The sequence below is a fragment of the Ctenopharyngodon idella genome, chromosome 1 (genome assembly GCF_019924925.1).
Source record: "Ctenopharyngodon idella isolate HZGC_01 chromosome 1, HZGC01, whole genome shotgun sequence".
In the NCBI taxonomy this organism is placed as follows: domain Eukaryota; kingdom Metazoa; phylum Chordata; class Actinopteri; order Cypriniformes; family Xenocyprididae; genus Ctenopharyngodon; species Ctenopharyngodon idella.
The window spans coordinates 37308424-37331009 of NC_067220.1; the positions used below are offsets into that span (position 1 = coordinate 37308424).

General features: G+C 34.9%; 1 protein-coding gene across 2 annotated transcripts; it reads left to right on the top strand.

The window, feature by feature from the left end:
• The first annotated feature begins 1469 nt into the window (after window positions 1-1469).
• On the top strand, window positions 1470-22182 carry pdxkb (pyridoxal (pyridoxine, vitamin B6) kinase b). 2 transcript variants are annotated; one of them, XM_051897216.1, is made up of 11 exons: window positions 1470-2102; window positions 4156-4210; window positions 11032-11136; window positions 14879-14962; window positions 15854-15888; window positions 16012-16097; window positions 16340-16385; window positions 17604-17715; window positions 18039-18175; window positions 18279-18345; window positions 20343-22182. In XM_051897216.1, the coding sequence occupies exons 1-11, from the start codon at window positions 2022-2024 to the stop codon at window positions 20453-20455; spliced, it is 921 nt and encodes a 306-aa protein (XP_051753176.1). In that variant the 5' UTR covers window positions 1470-2021; the 3' UTR covers window positions 20456-22182. The 2 variants fall into 2 exon arrangements, with proteins under 2 accessions (XP_051753176.1, XP_051753184.1); XM_051897224.1 differs by having other exon boundaries at window positions 2102-2207.
• Window positions 22183-22586: the final 404 nt, after the last annotated feature.

A 22586-nucleotide genomic window follows, 5' to 3' on the forward strand; every position in this document is an offset into this window, starting at 1 on the left:
AGTGTTTTTCTCTGAGGAATGGTAAAGCATGGTATAAAAAATCAAGAAAATTAGATTTAAACAATAAGACTAAACGTGTTGAGCTATATAACAACAATTAGTTTTCTGTCTATAAATATATCAAAACAGTTGTTCCCTTGTCTATTAAAACATGTAAATATTAAAGTGTCTTTGGTGTTTCCATGGTTTCTACAAAATAAAACCAGAAACCGATGGTAACGCAGGTATGACGCAATTGACAGGCGACTCCTCACACGTCCCGGAGCCTTGGTTAAAATTGCAATTTTCTCACGATTTATAAATAGTTGGAAACATTTGGGATATTGTAAGTACTCAAGTGAACAACATATATAACACTGGCCTAGTGGGTTTTGGATATTTTACTGCAAAATTCTTACATATTGCACCTTTAACATTAGTTACTACATTAGTTAACATGAGCTAATAATGAACTGCACTTATACAACATCTTTGTTAATGTTAATTTCAACATTTACTAATACATTATTAAAATCTTGTTAACATTAGTTAATGCACCGTGAACTAACATGAACAAACAATGAACAACTGTATTTTCATTAACTAACGTTAACAAAGATTAGAACATACAGTAACAAATGTATTGCTCATGGTTAGTTCATGTTAGTTAATACATTAATGTTTAACTAATGAGCCTTACTTTAAAGTGTTACCGTTTTATGTTTTGTATCATATTTGATACATCAGGCTTTTATGGCTCATATGAATATGGAGCTCATACTAGATGAGGGGGAAAAAAACACCTCATTTTTTTCAGAAGTCAAGCCGAGCAAAAATGTGCAATTTATGTAAATATTTTTAACAACATAACAGACTACTGACATAAAATGCATGTAAATATCAGTTGTCACTCTATCTCCCAATAATATGTTCTAGTAAGGATGCTATTTAAATGATTAGTTTTATGATCAAAGCTCTGTAGTTTTTATTGTGGGGCAAAACATATAATGCAATACAACACAATATGATGATAAATAAACATTCCTCAAAACCCTATATTTGATACTCTCCTTTCAACAGGATATTTCTAAATGATGTATGGATAATCAAGTAAACCTAAGTTGGTTCAGTCCAGTAAATGTTCATCTTGAAATATTAATAACAATATAAAAGTTCTTACATTTACTTAAAATCACTATAAATCAGTAAAGATTTCACAGCAAAAAGACATGTGTACCATGACCTGAAGGGGGACAATTTTAACAATTATACTAACAGGTTTTTCCCCCCCCCCCCCAAGTTTTGACCAACAGTTTTGATCATGTTGATAATGTAGGCTATCAAATATGATACAGTAGGCTTTAAGAATCAATTTTCCATGGATGGACAGAATTAAAATTCAGAAAGAAGCGGACAGAGAGACGTCAAACATCACCCATTCACGGCTTGACGTCACCGCTGACTGCGCTAACGATTGGAGGATTCAGAGCGCGTCTCTCTGTTGAAGGACCCCATTTCCGCAATACTACAGACTTCGGTTTATTTCGTTGATACATCGCTGTATAACATGTCATCTCTTAAGGAGTGCACAAACTACGTTGTTTTTCACAAATAAGTGAAAGATACGTGAAGTATATATATTTAACTGCCATATAAATTCAGCATGTGCTAATACTCATAAATCCCAATGCAATCAGGATTTTCGTTGGTTTATGTGATGGATTTATGTAAATTTAATCCGCCACCTCTTCTCTATCTGAACGCATGATAAATATAGCCTAGGGTTCTACTGATAGCGGGCACGAGCGTCGTCGTGATGTCAGTGAATTTTAGGTGCCCCCTCTGGATGCCTGAGTAGTTGCGCTCGCCAATGAGCGTCTCCAGTGTGAATGTCCTTCATTTCTCTGTCTGGTTAGTGAACTTGCCATCACGGATCCTAATTTGGATTTTTAAAAGGGAAGAAAAGCGCCTCTCCGGTTCGCCGTTGCCCCTCAATCGCGTGACATTCTGGAGCGATTAAAACAACTTTAACTGCGCGCGACATGGAATGCCGAGTGCTGTCGATTCAGAGTCATGTCGTGAGAGGATACGTGGGGAATAAATCTGCATCCTTTCCGTTACAGGTGAGCAGCTGAAGAGGGCAAAGCACGAAGAGGGCAATGCACTCGTGATAATTGTTATGTTATAGTGCATGACAGCATGCTGGTGGAGAAAGGAAAGGTCACATGGTCAGTATTCCATTGCATGCAGTTCTTGTGCAATTTGAGATATTTATGAAGTGAACTTCCCTTATCCCAAATCTAGACTACTTCATTCCCAGAACTTGGCCTCTTGATGCTTGTTGCAGCGATATGCGAGCCGGAATTTTAAGATATGCTCCTATTAATAGTAACTTGGCTACAATTATGACACTACAACTTAATAAAGCTCATGTTGCCAAAACACCGGCACGTTAAATTGTCACAACCCGTTGCGGTAAGACCAGTGACACGGCGGCTGTCATCATTACCGTGAGTGTGACAGTGCCGTTAATCACCAGAAATGATTCGGATATCATTTAATCTCGGTTTCTGAAAGATAACTTGGCATGAGGGTTCGAGCCGCGTCCAAACTATTAAATCAGGCTCATTAGCTTTTGAATGGCTCCAGCTGTCATGCCACCAGAAAGCGGCTGTCTTCCTATGAGCCCTTCTTCTGCATGCTCGCGCTGTCTTACGTTTCCAAGACTGACGTCACAGCCGGGAGACTCAATTCCAGCAAAATCGTGACATGTTTTTTTTTTTTCCCTCAGCGGCTCTCCCAGCCGTCTAAAACCCACGCTCGTGCATCCTGCATTTTAAAGATTTATTTTATTTAAACTTTGAGCACGCGTGTTTCATTGACAGAGTGCTGTTTAGATTAACCCTCACGTTTTGAAATTGTCTTAATGTTTGGGTTTCAGCAGAGCCCACAAATCTGTACATGTATCATATACTAATAGACTAGTGCTACTAGAAATAGTAAGTGAAATTAACCTTTTATTTCTTATTCAGATTCTTTCAATATGTTATTGTGACAACCAGATTCCAGTAGGCAGATATCATTAAAGTCGTCATGAAACGGAAGAATTGATTGGATGGGTTGTAGTTTGCTATTGGCTGATCTCATGTGATTGACAGGTGGTCCCGCCCTCATGCCGGTAAACACGCCATCATAGAAGAGATGTTGCTGCAAGAGGGAGGGGAAGTAATTTTGAGGGCACATGCATAAAAAATAAATAATTTATAATAAACACTGCAATATTCCATAAAAATTAAGAGTTATCCATTTTGATTTCATGGTAACTTTAATGACAGTCTTTCCTTAAGCAATGAGTGTAAAGGTGATGATACACGGGGCAACTTTTTGTGCAATGTTGCCAGGCACTGTCGCTGAGCGATGATGCTTGGGCACTTTCCCATTGAGAATGGCCAACAAAATTCAGATCTAAAGTATCCAGATAGAAATTTGTGGCCCATTCTCAAAGGGAAAGTGCCCGGCAACATTGCGCAAAAAGTTGCCCTGTGTATCATCACCTTAATTGTTGTGCAGTTTATCTTTTAAAGATTAAGAAGAATTAACAGAATTAATTTTGTTGTTTTTCCCTCTAATTTTTTTGAGGATTTTGTACTAGATGTTGGAACAGCAAATCCACTGCAAGAGAAAACACACATTTGTGTTATTTGAAAATTGTAGTAGCCTAACTGATTTTGCCTTCTGTGATGACTCGTGCTACAAATCATGCCAGGTCTTCCTGCTTTATAGCCTACTTAGACTGTGGCATTTCATTTATAAAGAAAGAAGAACTAAATCTGCACCAGAATCAGAACGTTTAAATAAATGAAAGCATGAGAAAACAGTTTAATGTTCACAAAATCTAACTCAATATACCTGTCAAATCATCTGGGTTACTGTGGATCTGCCATGTGATATGTCCTCGATAACTAATAAAACAATAAGACATACGTATTAAATATTCTTTGTTTTAGTTTTAAATCTTGTTTGTTTCATCTTTTTATTTCTATTCAGTTCTATTTCAAGTTTATGATAATAATAATATATATATATATATATACCATCACAGACCCATGTGATTATTGCTTTCAGAGTGTCTGATTGAACTTCTTTTCATGTTTGGAATGTGTCTGTGTTTGTCAGGTCATGGGGTTTGAGGTGGACTCGATCAACTCTGTTCAGTTCTCTAATCACACAGGTAGGCTGACTCAAACTTTCTGCTGATTTTTGGATAACAGCTTGTCACAGTGAAATAAAGTCGTGGTATTATGTGAAATAGATTATGGCATGGTAAAATGTGTTAAACAGCGCAGTCAGAATAGTTTTTTTTTTTTTTATATTGTAAAGTTAATGTCACAATACAATATATGCACAAACAGGCACTGAAGAACGAATCACTGCAGATTTCATAAACATGAGATAATGTGTTGTTCAAGTTAATATTTTCAGTTAACCTGACAGGCAGCCCCAAACAGCAGCTGCACTGACTGATCAGCTTATGAACATGTGATTAAAAATATATTTGTTATAATAACTTTGATTCTTAAAGGGGACCTATTATGCCCCCTTATACAAGTTCTAAAATAAGTCTCTGATGTCCCCAGAGTGTGTATGTGAAGTTTTAGCTCAAAATACCCCACAGATAATTTTTTATAGCATGTTAAAATTGCCACTTTTTGGAGTTGAGCAAAAATGCGGTGTTTCAGTGTGTGCCCTTTAAATGCAAATGAGCTGCTGTGCTCAGCCAAAAGAGGGCGGAGCTTCAAGAGCTCGTTCTCCCCTGTCAGGATTCAGTCAAGACGCACTATAATGACAGAAACTGCGAATATATGCTGCATGGAGATAGAACAGGTATAGTTTAGTTTAATTACGGTCATAACTTATATTGTCTTCTTGTTTTTATCCACTATATTAGTACAAGCCAGTTTACCGATGAGATTTATAACGTTAATTGTATTTCACACAAAATATGAAGCATCTGTAGAAACTCTAGAAAATCTCTGTAAGAGCTTAATAAAACACAGTGCAAGTGTGCATTAAAATATTATCCATAAACTCTCTCTCTCTCTCCCTTGCATTATCATCAACATACACAGCGAAGTACACAGAAACACTCATTACAACTAACAGTAAACAAATATATAAAGACCCTATGCCTTTTCGGGTGGTGCTTAATATACTGGTTAGCTTTATATCCGTAAATCAACTCCGATGAACTGTAATAAAGTGCTCTCACCTTCATTACTGCCGTATCCAGTATCACTCTGGAGACTGTAAGCTGGATCATGAACAGTTTGTACTGATCTATCCTTGAGTAACAACTTTTTAGCACAACCTCTGTTTTGTATTGTCCCTTTGTATTGACATTCATTCTCAAAGCAGTCTGGTGTGAAATGATTCGAGCAGACATAAACAAATTTTGGTAGAGTTGAGGGAGCGTTTTCTTCGAAAAACAAAATTAATCCACCTCGTCTTCTTCAGCAGCTCAGATTTAGAGAGTAAATGGAGAGAGCTATGTGGATTAATCCATCCAGCTACAGAACACCTAAAACGCTTGGGAGACGTTCTCGTCAGTGCAGTAATGGCGGACTGTGTACAACTCGCTGTGAACTCACTCAGGGCGGCTCTATGTTAAAAAGTCAGTTTCTGTCAACATTCGTGGGTGGGGCCTGTGGCTAATATGATGTCACACTGCCAGGGATCTGGAAACGGCTTGTTCTGAGACACTGCTTATGATTAATGGGGATTGAAAAAAAAGGAGTGGTTGGATTTTTATCATTATAGGGTGGTTGTGTACACACACTGCCAACACACATTTATGTCCAAACACCATGCAAAAGTGAATTTTGCATAATAGGTCCCCTTTAATGCTTGTTAACTTTGGCTGCAATGTTCAACAATGTTTTTTGTGTGTAAAATAGTTTAAGATTAGATAAGATTTCTACATATAAGATTAGAGGCATTAGAGAATTTTTATCCTGATAGTATTTCATAGAAGTTCATGAGTTTTGATCACTTGTCGGATATCACTTGTTTCGGTGAGCCTGAATCCATTTTCACATTCACAGCATCATTTTCATTTGCAAATGCACTGTAGTGCCCCTTGACCTCTTTCTTCAACTAGGGTGAACTGTCTTAATGACAGGAGGACTGAAACAGATGCTTCATTGAAGTGCTTAATGCATATTGCATTCACATGTTCTGACAGTTCATTTTGAGCTGTGTGTGTGTGAGTAGTTGGGAGCTGTTAAACAGACCACTGATCCTTGTACTTCAGGAGAGTACTTTATTGTGATGTGTTTTCTTCTCTTTGGATTGTGCACTTCAATTCTGGTAATTTAAAACATGTCCTTTTAGACCTTTTTGCTCACAAGCAGAATATTCACCTGCATTTAGACATGCTGATCCTGCTCAGCTCTTAGTTCTTCATTTATTTACCCTCATGTTGTTCCAACGGTATGACTTTCTTTCTTCCTTGAAACAGACTTTTTTCCCCAAGTTCATGAGAGTCTTTTCGTAAATTGCTCTTTTGGCTTGAGTCTTTTCCAATAAATCAGCTGGTTCACAAAATAGGTCTGAATGATTTGTTAAAAATTTTCAGCGCCAACATTTTTGATAATTTTCACAAAATTTTCATGGCCCCCAGAATATTTTGTTGTATGAATATCTGAACATGCCAAAGAAATCAAAAGAAATAACAGAGCCTCTGCTTTAAAAAAACAAAACAAAACAAAAATTATTCTAGCTTCATGCATTTTTATTTATTTTTTTTTTAAATCAACACTTGATTGTGGGTAAGTTTCATAAAAAAGCAACGTTTTGAACATAAAGCTGAGAAAATCGCAGACTACGTCTGGATCAGATTCAGAACAGTGATCGAAACAGATGGAGTAGATCACGTTCATCAACACCCCCAAAGCTTGTACAGTCCTGTACCTCTTCATGGGTTCAAAATTTCATTCAGTAACGTTTTGAAAAGGCAGTTTTGATTTATATGCTGTTTAATGTTTGATGATCACTTTATTTTACATGTGCATAAGCAGTGCTTCTATCGCTTGTTTCTGCTGCTTCTTCACCTGTGTTTGATCCAGAGGTTCTGTACTAGTTCAGATGATGCGTAATAGCATCCCCTACCGTATAACAGTGAAAACATGGATTGCCTTAAAATTCCTTCAATGGCGGGAAAAGAGTTAACGGTCAATAAGACTTAAATTTTCTTAAATGATATGTTACTTAAAGCTATATAATGAAGGTGTAACCAAATTTACCATTGTTTAGCGAATTTTCGTAGGAAAAATCCAGCCATTTCATTTGGAATCCACACGATCAGGATTTTGCATTAAGACAAAAAATTTCCCCACATAGTTTTCGCAAAATTTGCTGCGTCGACCAACTGAAAGCCACTGGGTTTGAAAGTGACTTCTGTGTGAGCTGTGCTTCATACATCGCTACAGTATTGATGTGCCCATTTTTCCCTGCAAATTTTCACAGAAATATCGCTAATGTAACCACATCTTGACTTCAGAAGACTGGGAGTATAGCGCACAATTCATACAGGCTACTTTTATGATACTTTATGATTCCTTTGCATCCTTTTTGCAGCTTACAATCTCCTGCCCCCATATATTTACACTTGATCATGAATGAAGATGACAGAATTTTCAGTTTTTGTGAACTGTCCCTTTAAAGTCTGTGTGAGAGAGAAAAACAGTTGATATAGACATCAACTTCTGCAAAAACAGAAGTTCAAAGACAATATATTTTAAAGATGGCTGCGTGCTTGTTTCTCTGGCGCATAAGGTCTATAGTGCAATAAAAGTTCGCCCTGGTGACCCAGAACTGGCATGCAAGGTGTCACATGCTTATCTGTCACTGCTAAATTTCCCAAACACTGTTTCTGGACCAGCTTCTCATGAACACTTCCCATTTCAAAGCACATAAGTTAACCTAACTGGTCTCGGATCAGTAGTCTAAACAACACGTGGCACAACCCACTGTAGGCTGTTGCCCTATGACTGGCCTCCCTCTCCGCTCGGCTGCTTTCTCCTCCTCAGGGCTGTATCATTGTCTTTGTCCACTTGAGTTTTTTTTTTTTTTTTTAATAAACATTTAAGCCTATAGATGGAGGGACACAGACTAACGTGCTTCTGGCTTACTTAGTATTTCCAAACCAGCAGCCGTTGTCCGCACAGCTAACCAAGTGCCAGGGAACTCCCATCGAGATCTGTAGTTGTAGTCGTGTAGGTTGGTGGTTTATGCCTGTGGTCACATTAAGCCTGAATTTGTTTGTGGAACGAGTCTTTAGCAGATCCCAACAGCACTGTGTTTTCAGCACATGGCTAATTGAAATCATGGGTAACTGGTTTAGAGTGAGTTGATGGTCATTTTGAAGGGGCAAACCTGAAAAATGATGCTGAGTGTTTATGTCCTTGATAACTTCTTTATTTGGGACTATAGGTTTTAGCTTCTTTTCTAATCAGAAGGTACACTAGATTAGAGTCTTATCCGTCTCTCTTTCTGTCTCCTGCTCCTATCTGGTGCTACAGAGATGATGAACTCTGATCCAGGCTCCATGATGTTACTTTGTGCTGAAGAGAAACATTAACAGTTTCTGGAACAGCAATTGACTCGTCTTAGGCCAGCGGCAGCTGTGTTTTTAACAAGGTTCTTCTTACAAGGTTCTGTGTATTTAGATTATTGTTTTATTATAAATCAAAAAAGTTTAATTTATTATTATTTAAATCCTGTTATAAAATGTTTTTTTGATCAATCGTTTTTGGTAGGAATCCACAATATATTGACACCATATTGGCACTTTTAAAAGAAGTATTTGTATATTGGCCAGATATTTCCCTTCTCTATTATTATGAGCCCTTTTTTTTCTAATTCAAACGTAATACCTTTTTTTTTTTTTTTTCTATAGCACATAATTAAAGGAATATTTGTCCATCTTCCATAATGCACATTACAATATTATGATGGCAGTATTCACTTGTAGCATACAAACTATTTAGTAACACTTCAGTATAGGAAACACATATTCACTATAAACTACAACTTTTGCGTCAATTAACTCCTAATTTACTGCTTGTTAATAGTTAATAAGGTAGTTGTAAAGTTTAGGTATTGGGTAGATTAAGGGATGTAGAATAAGGCATTAATATGTGCTTTATAAGTACTCATAAACAACCAATATACTAGTAATATGCATGCTAATAAGCAACTAGTTAAAAGTGAGAATTGAACCCTAAATAAAGTGTTACCAACTATTTAAAATGGTAGTGGTTTTATAATATATAATATATATATATATATATATATATATATAATATATATATATATATATATATATATATATATATATATATATATATATATATATATATATAAATATAAAATATAAAATATTGGTTATTAGCCTTTTTAAAAAGTACCAATCAAAAGTTTGGGGTCTGTAAGATTTATTTGTTTTTGAAAAATGTCTTTTATACTGCCCAAGGCTGCATTTATTAGAAAAAAAATACAGTAATATTGTGAAATATTATTCCATATTATTATTTAATATAATTATTAATATTTTAATATTAATATTATTTATATATATATATATTAACTGTTTTCTATTATAATGTTTTAAAAAGTAATTTATTCCCTTGATCAAAGCTGAATGTTCAGCATCATCCAGTCTTCAGTGTCACATGATCCTTCAGAAATCATTCTAATATGATTTTCTGCTCAAGAAACATTTCTTGTTATTATTACTATCAATGTTAACAATGCTTGTCTGCTTAATATTTATGTGGAATCTGTGAAGTTTTTTTAGGATTTGAATTTTCGAAATGTATTTAAAATGTAATTTTTTTGCAAGTGTAAAAGTCTTTACTGTCATACTTGATCAATTTAATGCACCTTTGCTGAATAAAAGTATACATTTCTTTAAAAAATTTTTTATAGCTGAATCATTATCGATGTATTGCAGCTTCTCTTATTGTCCAGCAGTTGGCTCAGTTAGCCTGTAAATTAACACTAGTTTTTCAGCGGAAGACAAGTTGTTGAGTTATTTTTGAGTTCTGTTTGTTTACTCATTAGTTACAGAGGTGACGATGTGTTACAGCATCCATTGACCTTTGCCTAGTTAATGTACCATTGGTCATGTCTAGTTAATGTACAAGCATTTTTGTTTCTGAAACATAGGACTGAGCACTCTGTTTTCTTCCATCCACATTTAGAATGAATTTGTTGATGGTCAATAATGGCCATTATTCTGTTAGCATTTGTTGTTAATCAGCATCTAAAAGTACTTTGCTGTGACAGCGAGGTGAACTGATAACTGGACCTTTCCTCTAGGACTTTACCATTTGACCTTGGAAATATATTTGCAGGTTGTGACATCCAGAGCTTTATCTCTGTTCCTAACATCAATGGGCGCTGCAAAGCCTTATGGGTAGAAACAGCGTGTACCTCACACGAATGCTTTCCCTGATCGTGATTTGGTGTGAAATCGAGTATCTGCATGATACGTACGGTGCGGGTGAAGTGTTTGGGATTAGAGAGGTCTGTGGTTCCTGCGGAGAGGCATTGCAGAGTTGCGGCAGCAGGAAATGATGACGACAGACACCCGTCTTATCACAGATTCCCCTTCACAGTCATTTTCTCCCCAAAACACACACATCAAGGCTACAGTGATGCGTCTTTTTCATCCAGCCCCTCAGGCTTTCCTCTGTTTCTTAGCAACAAGAAACATCCCATGTGACCAGCTCGGTGACTCACCTGAATTGTGACATCACAGCTCCCGCGGCAGCAGCAATGGTCCCTGACGAAACTGTGGGGCTTTTGTCCGTAGCCCATACATATGCGAGGACAGACAGATGATCATGTGCAGGAAGTGTCACGTGACCCAGTATCCAAACGAGATCTTCATGCTCGTAGTGTCTCGAACATCATAAAGGACTCATCAGCGGACACTGGATTTTTAGATGTGATTTCTATGTTTCTGACCTGTGCTCTGTCATTATCCAGGTTACTCTCACTGGAAGGGACAAGTCTTGACTGCAGATGAGCTTCACGTGCTGTATGAAGGGATCAAACTGAACAACGTCAACCACTACGACTATGTACTTACAGGTCAGTTCTTTGACTACCAGTCATGCCAGTGCAACTCTGTCTGTCACACTGCTGTGGATGTTATTTGCATGCTTAGTCATTTATTGAGGCTATAGGGATGAAAACAGTTGAATGATGTAACTCCCTGATGGCATCAGACTCTCATATTTCCAGCTCTGTTCAGTTGGAGCAATATACGTAAGGCCCTGTGTGAGACCCTAGAGGCCCCGAGGGCAGGTCAGTGGCCATAGTATCATATACACATGGGAGTAGGCTCTTTTGACTTGGAGCTGTGTATATATCTTCATCTACAGGCAATTTTGGCACTGTGGATAGTGAGAGAGGGAAAAGTGTGTTTTAACAGTTTACATTTGTCACAGGAGAATTCTGGTCTGCAGTTTTTTCCTGAAAACATTTCCACTACATCTCAAATTATAGATTTTTAAAATAAAATATTCTGTGGTGGAAATGAAAGTGGTAGAAATTACATTTTAAACATTATTGGAATTTAAACATTATTTTAAAAAATACATTTAATTAAATACATTTTAAACCTAAATAAAATTAAATACATTTTAAACGTTTAATATTTGTACAATATTTTCACACATTTTGCATTATATTTGTACAATATTTTCACATATTGCTTAATATTTGTACAATATTTGCACACATTTTACATTGTATTTGTACAATATTTTCACATATATTTCACATTATATTTATACAATATTTTCACACATTTTGCATTATATTTGTACAATATTTTCACACTTTGCACACTATTTTGCATAATATTTGTACAATTTTCACACATTTTGCATTATATTTGTACAATATTTTCACACTTTGCACACTATTTTGCATAATATTTGTACAATATTTTCACACATTTTGCATTATATTTGTACAATATTTGCACACATTTTGCATTATATTTGTACAATATTTTCTCACACATTGCTTAATATTTGTTCAATATTTTCACATTTTTCATAATTTGACAATTACAGCTTGATTTTAAAAGATGCAAAATTAAAAAAAAATCTCTTAAAGTGTTATTTAACTTTTTTTCATTCTCATATTTCATCTCAATCATTGTAACCAAGTACACTAACTATTAGTTGCAAAATTGTTGGTTTGTGGTTAAAATGACACCATAGTTTTCATTTTTGTAAAATATTGATATACACTACTGTTTAAAAGTTTGGGGTTTTTGAAAGTCTCACCAAGGCTGCATTTATTTGATCAATAATACAGTTAAAACAGAAATATTGTGAAATATTATTATAATTTAAAAGAACTGTTTTCTATTTGAATATATTTTAAATGTAATTTATTCCTGTGATAAAGCTGAATTTTCAGTCTTCAGTGTCACATGATCCTTCAGAAATCATTCTAATATGCTGATTTGCTGCTCAAGAAATATTTATTATTATTATCAATGTTGAAAACAGTTTTAGTGCTTAATATTTTCGTGGAAGATACAAGATACATTACACTATTAATTATCATTTCATATTAAAATGTTTTATTATCAAAGTTTTCAGTATGGGACAAATATTTTTATGATAGATTTTTATAGCTTATATTGAAAGTCTGTAACAAGAGTAAAACAATACAATCTATATATAAAAGTAGAAAAAATAAATAAAGACATGGTAAAAGGTTACAAATTAAAAAATGTCAAATTGGTTTTTAGTAAATATTGTTGCATAGGAGCAAACTTCAACTTTGTGGCAATGAGTGTTGCATAGGCAAGCACCCCTTTTCTTCAGAAAATCTAAAAGTCTAGTTGATTTGTTTGTCATGTGCATCCAGTACGTTTGTGTTGAGTTGTCTGGAGTCAGAGAGGAAGTGAACACATCTCTTTCGCTCTGTAACGGCACTGCTAATCAGCACCGGGGGACCGTAGAGGACACATGGTCGTAGAGTTGCAGGTCTCTCACGAGCACCGCAGACTGAGATGTTGTGCTCTATCGAGTGTGCTAGCGGGCGAGACGTCTCTGGTGCATGAGCTCTCCTTTATCATCACCTTGAGAGGAGAGGAAAGCACTGAATGGGTAAAGGAGGAAAGGGGGAAAGGAGACCATGGGAATAGAGAGCAGTGTGGCAAGTATTACATGCAGTCCGGTAGAGCCACATTTCACAGTATTTTTGACCAAATAAATGCAGGTTTGGTGATCATTAGAGACTTCATTCAAAAACATTTTAGAAATCTTAACGACCACAAATTTTTGAACAGTAGTGTATTTGATTTAACGTCAAAATCAGACGTGATTTTCTTGCATTAAAGGGATAGTTCACCCAAAAATGAAAATTCTGTCATCATTTACTCCCCCTCAAGTTGTTCCAAACCTTTATAAATATCTTTGTTCTGCTGAACACAAAAGAAGATATTTGGAAGAATGTTGGAAGAAGGCGATTTTGGTAGTTGTCAGTGTTGTTTTAATGTGCTCATTATTCTGTATCCCACCTGTACATTGACCATCTATCCTATCTAGTGCCTAAGAACCATTTATATTGCAATATTTCTAATACCAGTTGTGATGTCGTAATGTAAATGTTTGAACTGCTATTTGAACTCTTCCACATGCCTCTCTTACTAGTGACTTGTGTTGTCACAGTGCGATTTGTTGTGTGACACGCTATGACATCATGAAAAGCAGTGAAGGTCATGTGCGTCACACATAGGATTTATTTACCTGACTGGAGAGACAGAGCCGCCACATGACCAATAGCTGTGGCCCTGGGAGTTTCAAGTCTGTCCCACCTCAAAGAACTTTTAGTATTACTTGTCACTTCCTTTTGAAACAGTGCATGCTTGATGTGTTTGAGTTATGAAGTCTATTGATTTAGCTAGGAGGACCTATTTATTTATTTATTTTTTTACATTTTCAACTTTCTTTACTGTGTAATGTTGCTGTTTGAGCATGAAAAAGGTCTGCAAAGTTACAAAACACAAAGTCACTCCAAAGGGAGTTATTCTTTATATCAGTAAGCTCTGTTTCTGAACTCCCTGAAATGCCTCAACTGTAGTAATACATTTTCTTCTGGGATCGAACACATCACAATATTCCTCATTTAAATAATTCCAGCCCAAGGCATATGCAAATAAAGGGGGCGAGGCCTGGTTGAGTCGTGTTAGTACTGTGTTCAAACTTGCATTTGGCGTTATGGTCTGAAACGCACACAAAGTGGTTGACCAATCACAACACACTAATCCACCCGACCAATTAGAGCACATTGTGCTTTTCAGAAGGAGGGGCTTTATAGAGACAGGAACTAACCAAAGCGTTACTGTCAGACTGGGAAGAAAGGTGCTGCAACAATGCAAAATGTTGTTGTTTTTTTGTTTTTTTTTGGACATTCAAGCATGAAAACCTGTTCTGTAGATCCCAAAAACAAAATCAAGTCTTTTGTAAAAGTCCTCTTTAATACACACATTACAAGCTGTATTTTGTGTTGTTCTGATTCTTAACAAACTGCCAGTATAAAGACTGCCAGGTATTTATACCCAACTATTTCACCCACAAATTGAGTTTATTGTACCATAAACCTGTGTCATAAATCATTGTATCTACCTTACCTGTTTAGAAATTGTCAGGCAAAAAGGATGAGAATGAACCTTGTGTCTGTGCTCTGTTTTAGTACGTCAGGCACAATTTTGATCTGGAACAAATAGAGTCAAGGATCAAGAGGAAGTTGTTGGTGGGAAAACAAATTTGTTGATAAAAGCTCTTTTCTTTCTCCATTACTGCAGGTTACACTAGAGATACATCATTTCTGGAGATGGTGGTTGATATTGTACAAGAGCTGAAGAGGGCCAATCCTAACCTCGTATATGGTGAGTGTTTTTCAGTCTCTTTGATCCTAGGTTAACATAATGCTGTATAGATCAGTTCCTTTTATATATTATACATTTTTTTTCAGGCATGTCTATACACTATCGTTCAAAAGTTTGGGGTACGATTTAGTTTTTTAAAGAAATTAATACTTTTTTTTTTTTTTTAGCAAGAATGCATCAAAGGTAAGGTAGGGACCCTCCCTTCAGAGCGTCTCCAAAGCCACGCCTCCTCCAAAACACATGAACGCGCACAGCCAGAGCAGAGTCTGCAAAGCGTCACGAGAGACGGCGTTAAATTACCTCTCAAATTACCTCTCAATTATGCACATAACATTACAGTAATAATGAACGTAAACAACTTACTTCTATTTCCTATGGAAGATATATGTACATGTTTTAATATTTAGACCACTTCTATTACTGATTGCTATCAGGATGTAAAGAGAGTTTCAACCAGTATAACAAAAAGTGCCTACCCTACCTTTAAAATTGATCAGAAGTGACAGTAAAGAGTGACAAAAGATTTCTATATAAAAAAAATAAATGCTCTTCTTTTGAACTTTCTATTGATCTACTACAGTTTTCACAAAAATATTAAGCAGCAACTGATTTTAACATTGATAATAAGAAATGTTCCTTGAGAACCAAATCAGCATATTATAATGATTTCTGAAGGATCATTTAACACTGAAGACTGGAGTAATGATGCTGAAATTAAATTAAAATAGAAAATAGTTATTTCACAATATTACTGTATTTTTGTAAAATACAAAAAAGTGCAGCATTGATGAGCAGAAGACTTTCTTTAAAAACCCAAACTTTTGAATGGTAGTCACTACCGTAGTGTACATTTATTAAAGAATAACTTCTTTAACTTTGTTTTTCTGTCAGTTTGTGACCCTGTCTTAGGTGACCATGGTTCAATGGTAAGCTGGCTTGTGTTCTAGATCCTCTCTTTCTTTCTTCTGTCCCATTATGTTCATTATACATGAATTAGAATTCGGAATAAGCTGGCATTTATTTTTCATAGTACTCTTTGTCTTTTGCAGTATGTTCCTCAGAATCTCCATCCTGTGTACAAGAATAAAGTGGTACCTGTGGCCGATATCATCACACCCAACCAGTTTGAGGCAGAGTGAGTAAAATACCCTCCACTCAACAGCTTTGTGTGTTATCTTGTGATTGGATGTTTCTGTGCAGCAAATGTCAAATCTCCAGCCCCTCACCAGTTCAATAAGATTGCTGACTGAAGAGCAATATGGTAGTGCCCGTCTGGTGGTCAGTCGTGGCTTTACACTCAAATCTTCAGTCTCTCGCAGCTGTTCACATCACACTGATGTGCAATCAACTCTTCTAACTCTGTGCTCTTCATTCCAGGTTATTGACAGGGAAGAATATCAGCACAGAGAAAGATGCTGTTGAGGTGAGTTTAATACACACTTCAGAAATGGACCTCACAGTAGGCTTATAAAAATAAAGAAATGTCTTAATATAAATTAGATGCACTAGCTGCAAATGTTATGTTATTATTCGTTAATAATTAAAGTGTTATTATTATTGTTATTATTATTATCATTAATAATAATAATAATGTTTTAAAATTATTGCTATATTATTATCTTAATGTTATTAATGTTTGTTACAGTGAATAATAATAATTAATAATAATAATAATAATAATAATATTATTAGATGATAATATTAAGGTAGTAATAATAATAATAATAATATTAATATTATGTAATCAATAACACTTATTATTTTATAATTTTATATATATATATAATGTGTGTGTGTGTGTGTGTATATATATAATTAATTATATAAAATATATATATATATAATTAATTATAATATATATATATATATATATATATATTTATATATATATATATATAGTTATTGATTATATTATTATTTTTAAAATAATGTTTAAAATTCTTATTATATTGTTAGAATTGTTGTCTTATTATTCAGTAATTATTAATATATAACTATTAATTATTATAATAATTATGATGTTGTTACTATTATTATTATTATGATTATCTAATATTATATTATTAATATATAATCAATTATTAGCATCGTCGATAATAATACAAATAATGTTTTATAATTATTGCTATATTATTTAAATATTATTAATAATGTTTTATGTTACAATGAATAATTATTAGTATTAGTATTATTAGATGATAATTATGGTAATAATAATAATATAATGTTTATATATATATATATATATATATATATATATATAATTTATTATAGTTACTGATTATATTATTGCCTTAATATCTAATAATTATTCATTATTAATATATAATTACTAATTATTTTTATAATTATTTATGTTGTTGTTACTATTATCTAAAAATATATTATTAATCTTTAATCAATAATAATAATGATTGTTATTATTTTCTTAAATTATTATCTAATAATATATTATAAATATTTAATTACTATTGATTATAATAGTAGTAATATGTTTTATTATTGTTATTATTATTATTAGGAAAACTTTTGTGAACCCTATGGATACAAAACTCAACCATCAACAAGAAACAAGTCATATGTTGCTGTTCACATGTTAATGGAGCCCAGTAAAGGTCTCTGACTGTGTTTGTGTGTTCAGGTGATGGACCTGCTGCATAAGATGGGTCCAGATACTGTGGTCATCACCAGCTCTGATCTGCCCCCTCGTCTCGGAGACAGATTCCTGGTGTCTCTTGGCAGTCAGCGCATTTGTAAGTGTGTGTGTCAATGTGTGCTTCCTGTGGAACTCAAAATTGCTTTGTCATGAATTGAAAAACTTGTCAAACTGCCGAACAGTGGAAGATCATCGTTTGTGGATTTGACAGATGACAAAATGTGCAATTATGAGAGCGTATTGGAATGCATGTGGATTCAAAAAAAATTATATTTATTTGTATATTTATATTATATATTTATCGCTTTGAACCACCTTCATGGGGTTGTGTAGCCTACTGGGTGAAGATCAGGCCTGGTTCAGGTATGGTAAATTCTTGTGAAGAATGCAGACATGAATAAAATACCCATGTTTCTGCAGTGATGCCGGACGGTACAAGGAAGACTCAGCGGATCCGAATAGAGGTGCCGAAAGTGGATGCGGTGTTTGTAGGGACCGGTGATCTATTTGCTGCTATGCTGTTGGCCTGGACTCACCATTACCCAACAGACCTGAAGGTACAGCATATTAAATCATCACGTCAAAAATGCATCACAGTGATCATGCAGCGCAGTAAGAAAATGCTGATCAAGTGTTATTCTGTCTTGTTCTCTTTCTCAGACTGCATGTGAGAAGACTTTCTCCGTCATGCACCATGTCATTCAGAGGACTATATCTTATGCCCATGGTAACACAACAGCCGAAACTTGTTTGTTATGTGTATGTGCATGATGTAGAGTTGTTTCAATGCCAAATTCTAATATCAATTGTTACAATATTAAAATTACAAATGAAAACAGTGGCACAAGGCCTTCAAGTACTTTTACTTTAAGTAAACATTGTTTTATCTTTTCCAAGTAATTCTTCAAGTAAACAGTCAGTGATCAAATAAAGAACAAAAATACAAATAAAATATAGCTGCAAGCAGCAATTAAGGGACCAAGCACAACAGAAGCAAACAAGGAAGCTAGCAGCAGACCAACAATGTCATGATGGACTATGATAGCATAGCATATGATATTTTTTTTTTGCCACTTACTATCAAAATTTTGACATTTGGCCATTAGCATGTAGTCTAACAACATATGTTTCCAATTTTCCTACGGTGGTTTTGAATGGTTTTTAAGATATTCACGAATGTTGATCACGAACACTAAATTACAACGTTGCACTAACCATAAGGCGAAACATAGCATGCTTGGTATCGTTGGATTCGGCAAGGATTCAGGAATCCAACGAGATGACTCACGTGAAAATAAGTCAACCACATCCAAAGTTACATTCATGTGAATTTTTGATTTTACCACTAGGTGGCGCTGATCCGAAACTTCTCAGACTCCTTCAGGTCATCGTGCCGATGACCCATACCAAGTTTTGTAATATGTTCATGCGTTCGTAAAACACAGCATTTTACTACAAAATTCAAAATGGTCGACGCCCAAAATGGCTGATATGGGAAAATTGGATATCATTCAACTCTGCATGATGCCCAGAAACGAACAAGACAATTTAATGATTTTTGGACAAACCGTTCAGAAGTTATAAGTAAAAACTGCCATTTTTCATTTCTCCAGACCAGTAGATGGCACTCTGCCAAAATGCAGCATGTAACCTTAGGTCATGCTTGTGGTGACATGGATTAAGTTTGGTCTGAAAACGAAGCGTTGAGGAGATGGAGCCTTACGTCTGTTTTTGCAAGCACTACGTAAAATTCGTTCGCACGTTTTTTTGAAAACGGTTTGACAAGTTGATTTGAATTCCATAACTTCTTGTCATCATGGTCTGGAGATGATCTGGTTCAATTTTCATGAAAAATAGCAGGAAAATTGTCATGACGGAAAATTACGTCATATCAAATCGTCTTGAGCCAAGGAATCAGAGGAAAAAAGATTTTTTTTCTACGATTTTCTTTCTTATGGTTCAAAAGTTATTAGCATAAACGTGAGTGCAAATTTGGACAGTTGGTGGCACTAGAACGATTGAGCTAGAGACTCCAAATTTGCTATGGTGACAGTTCAGACTGTCCTCTATCTGTGAGCCAAATTTCATAACTTTCCCACAAGTGGTTCTATGGGCTGCCATAGACTTCCAGAGCGGAAGAAGAAGAAATGGTGCCTACGCACCTTCGCAGTTCTTGATGTTTTCTAGGTATCTTTCAGCAGTATGAAGCACATATTTAATTAAGATGACAAACTCGATAAAAACATAGGATATTCACTTATACATTTGTTAGATCAAATGGCCATTGAAAAGCCTAAGCTTGTCATTCATCCCATCACTATCATAGTTTTATTATGTATATAAACTAGAGTAAAGTTTGGGGGCAGTAGTTTTTTTGTTTTGTTTTTTGAAAAAAAAAAAGAAAATGTATTCAGCAAGGATGCATTAAATTGATCAAAAGTGACAGTAAAGACTTCAAGGATCATGTGACACTGAACACTGGAGGAATGATGCTGCAAATTCAGCTTTGCATCACAGGAATAAATTACATTTAAAAATACATTCAAATAGAAAACAGTTATTTTAAATTGTAATAATATTTCACTGATTTTACTGTGGTTTTGATCAAATATATACAGCCTTGGTGAGCCAAATAGACTTTCAAAAACATTTTAAAAAATCTTACAAACCCCCAATAAGCTTGTTTCATTGAAATGTTTTCCTCTCTTTCTCTCATATGTTCAGAAATGGCAGGTCCTGGTAGAAGACCCAGCCCGGCTCAGCTTGAGTTACGGATGGTCCAGAGTAAAGCGGACATAGAGGATCCAGCCATAGTCATGGAGGCGACGGTTCTATAGAGCCGCCACATGCCACATCTCATCCACACATCTCACCCTCCGCTCACAACTGCACAATGTATAGATGTTGTACATTTTGATATGTAATGTGACATTGCCTTAGAATCTCAGCCAGAGCACAACAGTTCCATTCTCAAGAGATTCAGCAGGGTACAGCCAAACAGGCGAGAGGGGGAGAGCGATCGCTTGTGCTCCGAGAGAGTATAACGCAGAGAAAAGAGGAGTGAAGAAAAGAATGGGAGATCGCCCTCTCATTCGCACTCTTGCAATCTTCACCATCTCTGTCTCTCTCTCTCTTTCTCTCAAAGCTCCTCAAGAACTCCGGTTCGTCCTGCACATAAAGCCCGGTCACTGACATTTCCAGACCAGGTCAGTTATGTACCTAAACTGCCATCGATCTAGTGAGGACCAATTTAAAAAAATGACGTTAATATAAATGTGACGCTTTCTACACTCTAGGATTTTGAGTCAGAGCTGTTTAGTAACAAACATAGAAAACAAAACCTAGATGGTTGAGTCTCACAAAAACTCTCAAGAAATGCCTGGGTCATATTTTTGCTCAAAATCAAAAGGTAAAAATAAGATTATATTTATTGCATAAAAGAAAAAGAAGGCTATTATTAGGACCATTACATTTTTGTGCATTATGCTATTAGTTTTATGTCAGTTAAGTGTAATAATAATAATAATAAATTATATTATTTTTATATTATAATATTATTATATTATTCAGTTAAGTGCGTTTTTCAATTCTCAGTAGCTTACTGTAATGTGAAAAAAATATCATTCTCATTTTCAAATCATTCTCAAATCTCATTTTTATTATTTGCTTTTTTATTTATTATTATTTTGTATGTTTTATTTTTTGTTTTTAATATTGTGGCCAGACAATATTATTTTCATGACTGTATTACATTTTTTCAGGGATAACATGATTATTTGTCACAGTACAAACAATGCTGGTCCTAAAAATAGATTTTCTTTATGCAAAATTTAATTCTGTATTTTTGTCTTTTGAGAATTACCCAGAAAGCTTGGTGTTTTGCTCGTTGTGGTTCTTGATAAAATATCTGTATCTGGAAAAGGTATGTTGTGGCCAAACTCAAAAAGTAAGTTGTTCAATGTGTATTACAGACCCAAAGCATTTGTGTGAGAGTCCAACTTGTGTTTAAATGTGTATTTTATTTTTTTTGTGACTATTTTCTCCCAAAAAGGGAGTTTTTATTGAAGAGATGCGCTGCTGTATTTTGTGACTTGATGTTGATGTTTTTGGTGAGATGTACTGTAATAATTTTGGGCCTTGCTCATGTGTATGATTTAATTCTCCATTGATTCCATTGATTTCAATTTCCATTGAGCATTTATAAATCCGGAAGTTCTAACATTTCACTTCATGTTTGTTTGTCAATTTAACTAACATTATCATCTCATTTGCTTTGAACTGATTGTATTTGCATTGATAATCTACTTGTTTGTACAGGCAGAAGAGACTTTAAAAGTAGTTTTATCTTTTTATTTGATAGTATTTTCATATCTTAAAAGGAAAAGACTTGTATGAAGTCTGAAGTACTGGGGAAACGTTTTAAAATGCCTTGATTAAAAGTAGTTCTGTATGTGTGCTGGTCTGGTGATCTGCACCAGGTTCTCTCTCACTGTGCCAGAGAACATGGTGTCTCTTGGTTACAATGCTGTGAAAGATAATAAAGGCAGATGAGTTGTACATTTAATCAGACTTGCTCTCCTTTGTTCAATTCATAAGGAGATTGATTTAGATGACATCTTTTTTTCTGCCGTATTTCTGTTTATATTTTGATTTCTCAAGTATTATTTTTGCTTTAGTTTTGACTTCTGTTTTACCCCTAACTAATGCTCTTCCAAAATTAGTCATTTCTTTAATCCATCGGTTCATTCTTTGATCATTTTTGAGTTGCATTTGTCTTCTAACCACTCAAAATTCCTTCTAAGTGAATCTCACAAAAACATATCCGTGTCATTTAACCCCATACTCAAAAGAAAGAACAAGAAAGACAGACATAGAAAAATCATGTTTTTCTTTTAAAGAAACAAATCCTATTTTAGGACCCTTTTTTCAATTCTTTGTTATACAGTAATTGTGTTTAATTGGTGGAAC